The sequence below is a fragment of the Porites lutea genome, chromosome 1, assembly GCF_958299795.1.
Source record: "Porites lutea chromosome 1, jaPorLute2.1, whole genome shotgun sequence".
Lineage (NCBI taxonomy): Eukaryota > Metazoa > Cnidaria > Anthozoa > Scleractinia > Poritidae > Porites > Porites lutea.
In genome coordinates, this window is record NC_133201.1 from 48,327,356 (window position 1) to 48,336,563 (window position 9,208).

Genomic DNA, 9,208 nt, shown 5'->3' on the forward strand with positions numbered 1-9,208 from the left:
ATCTTGGGGAATCCCCTGTGTAGACTACACTCGGCGTGACATCAGATCACTCAGTGTGGTTTAAAAACAGCACGAAAACGAATTAAGACATAAAAAGTGCCTTTATAATAGTGATAACAGCTTCACGCAAAGAAGCACTCACAGTAAGACTTTTTGAAAGGGCTATTAAAAAGTGACCAGAATGCCATGAGCAATTTACTGCCTTTTGCATTTTAGAAGCCCGGAAGTTATGATGCTGTAATATATGCTGTGAATGATAATAGGGTTTTTTCCCATGAACTAATCTCGTGACTCCAGTATCAAATATCTATCTGGCGGCATTATATGAATGGGTGCGTGTGGGTTAGTTTTCCCAGAGTTTCCGGTCTTTCCACGAACCTAGTGAGCCAGCCTTAAAATCCGTGCAACGATTTTGCACCATTCATTGACTTTCACTTGACAACGAATCAAAGAGTGTGCATATTCTAACTCAAGGTAAGGAAATAAATGTACTTATTGAATATTTTGAAGGCATCCTTAATACACAGTTACAGTACCAGGTGACAATTTAAGATGATCAGTATCAAAACAGTTCGGTTAGCGAAAGAAGACAAATAAAAAGTGTCCCTTGAGTATGGTCGAAATTAGTAACATATAGTGATCAATTTCGGAGCAAGCTCAGGGTAAAGTCAGCCCGTGAAAACCAGCTGCAACAAAATGCAACGCTATGTGATCCTATGTCCCTGAATTTTAGAGCATATAATCGAAGAATAATTAGTTAAACTGGACATTTTCCTTTGCTTGAGTGCAAACTTCCGTAAAAAACTTTGCGTTGACGTCGACATCCTCACGGTTGCTATTATGCTGCTTGCAACAGCGTGACAGGAATGTAAAGAATGCGTGTTACGGCAGAAAAAGGTTGATGCTTTTTTATAATCTTCAAAATGAAATAATAATATGGCGTATCTGTTAACCGGATATATACATATATTACTGTTCTAGTACGACCCACAGTACTGATCTCTGGAAAGGAATCCGAAGCGTGTCAGGCGAGCGCGAGTTGCTAAATACATATCACGCAATCCTGTATCTTCATGAATTGGATTGTGAAAATTGCCCATTTTGCCCTTGGGGACTAATTTTAATCCCATAAAATTTTCAGGGGGGTGGGGGTCAACAAAAGCTACGGGCTCAAACAAGGCATGAGCCATCCCAGGTTGGTGCTTCTTTGGGGAACCAGTGTCAAAGAGCGTTTTTGAGCGACACACGTCAAACGGAAGTGAGATCTTTTCCCTTTAACTATGCCTTGACCCCGGGGGAGGTACCTCCTTAGGAAAGACTGATGGGGATGTGCCGCTGGATGGGGTCGCATTTTCACGGCTGGATTGACTATAATGGGGTTGCATTTTCAATGGTGTTACTAGAATGGGGTCGCACATTTTCGGATTTTGGGGGTAAAAAAAATTCTCCGCATTTACGGTTAGCGCGGTTAGCAAACGTACCAGAATGTTTGTACTGTAGGTGAAAAGTGAAGTGTTCTTCATTCATTATGGGGTTGATACATAAATAGAAAGTGACTATGGTGCCCGCGGGGGGGACTCCGCATATGAAAGGGGTGGGGATGCTCGTCAGAAGTTTTGAACCCCTAAAGGAGACCGATCTGGGCGTGGTCCAAGCTTTTTTTGACCTCTAAAAGAGACCATGTTAAAACACAAACAATATATATATTTTTATACTTTTTTCGCGTGCAACCCTAAACAAGACCTTCACGGCTAAATATGATGGCGTTTTGCCCAGAACACCCTAAGTGAGACCCAAAATCCGAAATTTACACCCCTAAGCGAGACGACGAGCATCCCCATACCTTTTATATGCGGAGTCCACCCTCCGGGCTATGGTGGGATCGCGAAAATTACATTTGCCCAAAAGTGACTACGATGGGGTCTATTATTGGCCACAAAACAGACTATAATGGGGTAGGGGCTCTGAAAGGCCAGCGGCACATACCCAGAGAAAAATTAACCCTAGACCTCCTCCCGGGCTTTGACGCTGCCAAATTTGCATTGCTTAGTATTGCAAGGTTAAGTTACTCATAAAGAGAAGGTTTGCCAGAAAATTTGGGTAAAATCACAGTCCAAGAACGCAAAAAGTCCAGTTCCGGTTGACGTGCAACTTACTTCAATACATTTTTTTTGCCTTGGATGGCACATTCCCAGGGGCGGGGACTCTTGAGCTGTCAAATCCCCCGAGTTGGGGACGAAAAAAAAAGGGCAAATGATATTTTGTTTCAATTAACTTCTTCCTTTGTAATAGTGCTATTCTTATTAAGACTTCACGCCGTGACGACACCAGTTTATGGTTTTAGTATTGTTAAAAAATTATTTTCACTAAAATTAATAGCGCGCTGTAAAGTTAACTGCTATTAATAGTTTTATAAATATGAAGTGACGTTCTTCAAATAATATCAAGAGAAACTTGATTCAATAACCATAAAAACGTTGATTCACGTCGATAGCTCCCGAGTTTCGCTGTGTAATTCTGGCTTGATAAGCAATGAAGAAATGCATGCATAAAATCGAGAACATGCCTTTACAATCCTCTTCAATTTTTTCCCGTCCTTGACAATGAGCCAATCTGCTTGTTTTTCCAGTAAAATCCTCTGTGTAGTTATATTCTGATAGGAAATCGTGTGCGTGTCAAAAGCTTGGGGTTGGCAAAATGCCCGGGGCCCGGGCAGCACAAAATTTGCAAATGCCCCACCCCCGGGACTGACAAGGCGGACAAATGTCCCGCAGTAGCCCAGGGGGGCTGGACGCAGCTGGATTTGACTGATGCATAAATAATTTAGAAAGTCACACCTCCCCACCATGGATTTTTGCCCCCTTTCTTTTTGGAGGAGTTATATTTAGTTACTACTTTCTACAGTGAGCAACTACTTTATCAAGAACTACAATGGGATGCTGCTGTACTACAATGAGATGCTGCTGTACTACTCAGGCAGCCAATACTCCACACCCCACCAAACCCTTGGTGCGCATGTGCGCTTCAGGCACTCATTTTCCTAACTTTGCTGACATTGGTGATACAGTGGTACTGTTTGTGGACTTTGGTCACCAATTCAAGCCTAAAGGCCATCAATCAAGCCATGATGTTGACAAGTATGAGGCGAGTTTACTGATTCACTTTTTACTAAATAAACACTAAGAGAAAAATTTACAGCAAACAAGTAAATATTCTATTGTCACTATCACTTCGTTCACAAAAAAAGGAATTCAAAAGGTGCTACTGAGTATTCAGGGGCACACAGCGACCATATTCTGTAAAATAACTATTCGAAGGGGCAAACATTGCCTAGAAATTTCTAAAGCTTGAGAAAAGCTAGAAATTTCTGGATAACTGTTCCATTTGTCTAAAATCTTCGGAGGTTTTCTGATAGCTTAACTACGATTTTCGGAGGTTGTGTTCTCAGATTTTAATGTCAAGATATTGCGATTATTGTGAAAAAAAAGTCTGCTAAAACTTTCGGTATAAAGACAAAAATCCCCTATAATTTTCCATGAAAGCAAGGCTACCGTCATGCCCTTGAACTTTCGACCGGACCCATGAGGGTGGCGCCGCGGTTGTTCAAACGTTAGATAGCGCTATCCACCGGATAAATCCAACGAATAAGTATTAGGGAATCATCCAGTGGATAGCGTTATTCACCTTTTGAACAACTGGGGCAGATCATTTCTAAGGAAAAAACCTCGGTAACGAGATTATGAACTGATACCAGCCGTTTCCGATAAACTTTATTTACTTTTAATAAATCCGTTCCCCCTTTGTATAATCTTTCCCTATTATATTATATAAAGACCAACATGTACATAAATTAAAGAATAAAAATTAAATATTCCCTACACTTAAATTGACTGGCCGGCTAAGATTAGCTCTGGCTACAATTTTGTAAAACTTAATGATTAAAAGGAAAATAAAGATTTATTGTTGTTGTTGTTGCTCTTTCCAACTAATTTGCTCGGTGAATGGTTAAAACATTTCAAACTTAGAAAAGGTCATCTAACATCCCTGTAACGGCATTTGACAACCGGAGAATCTCTTTTTAAAATTTGCATTATCACCTACTACTCCATTATCAAACTTTTTTACTCCACCACCCAGTATATAGACACAACTGACCCAGACCCCAAATATTAATTGATGTGGACTTTTGATGAAGTTTGATTTAATAATGCAGTAATGCTTAATATAAAATTATGACTCTGATGATGGGCAGATAAATGATGCCAGTGACCCTAATAAAATTTAAAATTACACTAAATACCAACCATGACACAGACAGGATTGGGACTATGACAGCCTTTATTACAACACGTAAATAGGTAATCACTCAAACATAGGTACAATATTAGAATGAATCAGGTAATAAAACTAGTTACACTCCAAAACCCAAATTGTGGAGGTTGTGGAGGAGAACATTGTTTGTAGTGAGAAGGGACTTATCGATGGTATTAACAGAGTGCAATCTAATAGAAAGAGGGACCGTAAGGTAAAGTAGCACAGCATCCGAGGCCAGGCCCCTAGCAGTTTAATAAGTTCGACAGGAACCCTGAACTGGAAGGCAAAGGAGGCCCCTCCCCTGCGGAAAGAGTAGCAAGCATAATCTTTGGCCGAGAGCTCAATGGCAGAGAGAATGGCACGTAACTTTTTTAAAAACAAGGGATAAGAGAAATGCATGAGGACGAGGTCTGGAGAGCGAAGAAAAGCGAAAGCCTGGGAGTCAGGCGATGCTTTACGCGTAAAGTGCATAGCCCTTTTGACTGCTGTAACAGGGCTAAGGGGGGAGTCTGGTACAAATGAGAGGGGGAGACGTACCACCCGCTCACGGAATTGGATAGTTTTACTCCAACGTATAGTGACTAAACCTCCCCAGGAATAAAATGTAAAATCCGATCGCAAGAGTTGCTGGGAAGCATCAAAGGAACGGTCCGATTTAACAAGGAGATTGCTTTTGCGAAGCATACCAAAAAATGATACCAAACATATAGCCCAAAAAGAGGCATCAAAACTAGAGCACATGTTGAGGTGCGAATAAATTTGACCCAAAATGGGTAGGTTGCTTACCCTTGACGCGCTTAATCCCAGTTAAGAGAGACTGTAATGGCCAATTGTCAAGAAGGGGATTAGGCAGGTTAAATTCTTTATGTAGAATACCAATAGTATTAAGGTAATTTGGAATAGAAGTGGCTTTGAGACTGTGAGCTGGCAGCATACTGACAAAGATGGGAAGATTGAGCTGGGAGGGGAGGGTAAACCATATGCTCACAAACCTGGAGATAACTAGTCCTGTGGGTGCGATACGATGCTTTAGTGCCCTAAGCAAAGGTGTGAAAGCGGTACTGATATATTTCTTCTTGAAGTTGCTGTGCCAGTTGGGGGTCCTTGTATCCTGGAAAAAAGGAAATTGTAACTGCGTAAGGACATATGCTGGGTCAGTGGAGTGCTGTCGGGAAGTTGGCATGGTTGCATCTGTTGGGGATGATGGTAGAAGGCTACACATTTCCTAGGTTCATGTAAGCGAGACACTGCATCCGCAATGGTGTTGAGGTGACCCTGGACATAAACAGCAGTCAACCTAAAATTGTAAATTAATTGCTTAAAGCCAAAACAGGAGTCTAAGTGCATGCATAATAAGAGGATGGGCAGTACTCCCTTTATTGATAATATAAACAGCTGCTAAATTATCACAGTGATTATAATATGCTGGTTGGCCCATGAATGACCCCAAAACTAATAAATGCTGCTACTTATGACTGTTGCTAGCCGAACTATCTTGCAAATGAGTTATAAGATGCTGGACCTTGAATTTATACAAGCGTACTTAACTTGTACTTTTACTGTCATTGAGTACAAAAGCTGATCGTAAAACCCTGCATACTTCGTGAGTAAAATGAGTTGATATGCCAGATGGAATAGTACTCTATCAATGTAAAACTTGTACCAAGGTAAAGGCTGTCTTAGTCCCAGTACCTCCATGTTTGATATTTAGAACAGCATCACAACCCTAATGCCAACTGGTTTTTGGAGTTTGGGGTTAAATTGCAGCATTTAAAAGAAGAGAAAAATTCAAATGCTGCTTATAATTATGACATTTGTATCGATTTTTAGCAGGGAGTAATAAATAAGTTATTTATGCTTCTCTATTCACAGATAACGCTAGCTGGATGCGAAGTATTCTTGGAAAAGATTAATCCACGTGACCATGACTGTACAAGCTTTCGATCAAAAGCAAGAATTTTAATGACAGATGAAGTAGTGGAACACCCTGGTGGGCTGGTGAAATTTGCTGTACCATACAGCGACAATCATGGTCGATATTTGGGTGACGTTACTGAAGAGGATCTTGAATATGACCAGAAGAACAGGGTTTATCATTGTAAGCATTTTGCTTTACTCAACCTTTAATTCACGCAGGATTTCGGTGAAATCAATTCTTTCCTTTTTATTCAACCTTTCCTTCCTTCTATTATTCCTTTTGTTGTTCACTCTCCACGCTCTCAATATTCCACAACACTAAGGGGCTGTTTATATGGAGCCAGGAAGATCCTAGCACCGGGAAGATCCCAGAAGGTGGAACAACTTTTCACTGGGTTTACATGAGGAAATTTTGTGGCTACCAAGTAGAGAGGGAATTAGCGATGGCGGGTAAAAATAATAAAAATGCAATGTGGGCCCTTCTGCTCTCTTTACTGGCGTTAATAACTACCTTTTAGCAGAATTATCACAATAAATCAGGGGCGTAGCCAGGATTTTTTCAGAGGTACGCACAATTCTCCAAATCACTTTGCACCCCAGCCCCCTCCCCCTCCCCCTCCCCCCCAAAAAAAACGTCCTTGATTCAAGATTTGGTTACGTTCTAAGCCTAGAGTTTTTTCTGCGTATGAAATGACATTAGCAGCTTATGAAATACTTTGTCGGGTGTTTGGGTGCATTGACTGATGCACGTCAATCTTCTATCATATAGCCTGTGGACAGGAGGGGGGGAGGGGGGGGGGGGTCTGTACACAGGCTACTATCATGCTAGATACTTTTCCGGATTCATTACTTTATTTTTTGATACTGGGTTCGTTTCGTCGTTTTTAAGCAGATGCAGGGCTAGCTCTCCACAGACCCTCTATTTTCTTTTAGAAGTCCGTCGAGCGCGCGGGGTAAAAAAATAAAAACCGCGGGGTATTTATTGACCGCCAGTGAAAGGGGGTAGGGGTTGGGGGAAAAGATTTTTCGAAAAGAACGAAAAGGAAAATATCTAAGTGAATCCCTGTCGATGCCTTGTAAATTCGAAATGTTTTGTAGTGTAAACAATTTGTCCAGCTTATCCGGATACTTTTCCGAATTTGATCATACGAGTTTGCAGTAAAACCAAAATGGAACTGTCACTTTCATGAATGTAGGATGCCTTAGCAACGACGACGGCGAGGGCCGGCTATCAAAATGAATGCGCGTTTTTTAACTTTTTCGCGGCTATTTCCGTAAACTCTCTTAAAATCGCAAATATAGGTGAACTTCCCCAAGGAGTTTTGGGAACCGCACCCAAGTTCGGACTCAGCGAAGAAATTGAATTTGTCCCTGTGTTTACGTCCTCCAAACAACGTCGCAAATGAAATTTTTTGACGGTGGTGTTCGAACAGGTTGTAAAGAAAAGCGCGCTGGACGTGCAAAATTTGCTGCTTTTTCATTTACTAATTGAGCTCGTTGCAGTCGCCGTCACCGTCGCCTTCGTCGTTGTTCCCGGGATTTATCGATATGCGTAAACGGTTAGGAATCCGAACACGGTTTTAGAAAAACAACGCCTGCCATCTGTTCACTCGGATATATACATGTATGTTATCCAAGATTCGGTCCATTACTGAATGATTTACTCAATCCGTTTCTTGGGAAACTGACATTTGGGTGGAGACGGAAAAAAATTCTGTTGCTGTAGAAAAAAATAAATATTTCTAAGAAACAACCAGAGTTGAATGAAGGCAAACTGTGCTCTTAAAATAATTATATTTAGATATTTTGCTTTCTTTTTAGAATTAACTTTTTATTTTTGATTATTTATTCATTATATATCTTCTTTGTGCACGACTTTTTCAGGTACGCACGTGCGTCCCGTGCGTACAGGTAACTACGCCCCTGTAAATATATCAGCTTGTGGTAACACCTAACGAAATAGTCAGCCTTTACTGCTGTGATAACCTGCTAAACCAACTGCCGCCTTTTTCGTCTGGTTTGTCTGTATAAGTACTAGGATCTTTCTGGTGAAAACAGTTTACATGGTGCTAGAATCTTCCAGCCTCTCAGCTAGGAAGATCCCAGTACTATAGATCAGAAAGATCCTAGCGTAAGTGACAACTTTTTGCATGTAAACTGGATAAAGAAAATATAAAGGCGCTACTTTAATAAGGATGATCCACTTTTTAGGATCTTCCTGGTGCCAGGATATTCCTCCCTGATCTGTATAAACAGCCCCTAATTTCGAATTCTTGACTGCTAGATCCACTGTGGAGTCAGCTGATCGATCACAACCAGGTTATAAGGAATGACCTTCGGCATCGCACATCATCAAGACTTGTTGAAAGAACATATGGTTCCATGGGGAGTCGGCAACGTAGTCTTCGGCACTCTGGACTGCGACAAGATGAAGTAGATGGAGCTGGTGCGAGTAGAAGTGCACAGGTTTTAACAGCTACTGATGAAGAGCTCAGTCGCCCTCTGATACAGGTAGTTATTTCCATATTTTCATACTTAGTAATTTTTCAGAAAATAATGGGCCTGATCTGGCTATTCACAATTTCCGGTACACACTTAAAGCTTAAGGAGAATGCAAGGTTTTGCCCAGTGTATTATTCTCCCATGGAAGATTCTTAGCCTGGAATGTTAGCATGTAATACAATTATTGATTATATACTGTAATTAAATAAAGGAAATGTCATTTCACTACTAGCCACCAGCTAAACGCTACTGGCCAAATAGTTGGGAGATGTCATGCTGGAGGGGCCTATGCTGTGACAGATTGCTGCGGGCAAGAAACCCATTCACCAGATTCTGGGCCAGATTTTTTGTAGCACCATTAACAAATATTACTGGCCTGAGTCTTTACTACCAGCTGTATTTGACGGAGATTTTCCACATCCGATTTCTAACAAAGCTTGGCCATTACCTTTTCATGGTACAGTATGTTTTTAAT

General features: G+C 41.0%; 1 protein-coding gene across 1 annotated transcript in view; it reads left to right on the plus strand.

The window, feature by feature from the left end:
* The first annotated feature begins 2,952 nt into the window (after positions 1–2,952).
* LOC140931290 (uncharacterized) overlaps positions 2,953–9,208 on the plus strand; it is a 16,192-nt gene continuing 9,936 nt past the window's right edge. The window contains exons 1-4 of the mRNA XM_073381074.1: positions 2,953–3,144; positions 6,187–6,412; positions 8,516–8,742; positions 8,966–9,190. Coding sequence (XP_073237175.1) covers positions 2,953–3,144; positions 6,187–6,412; positions 8,516–8,742; positions 8,966–9,190 — 870 coding nt within the window. The remainder of the gene's footprint in view (positions 3,145–6,186; positions 6,413–8,515; positions 8,743–8,965; positions 9,191–9,208) is intronic.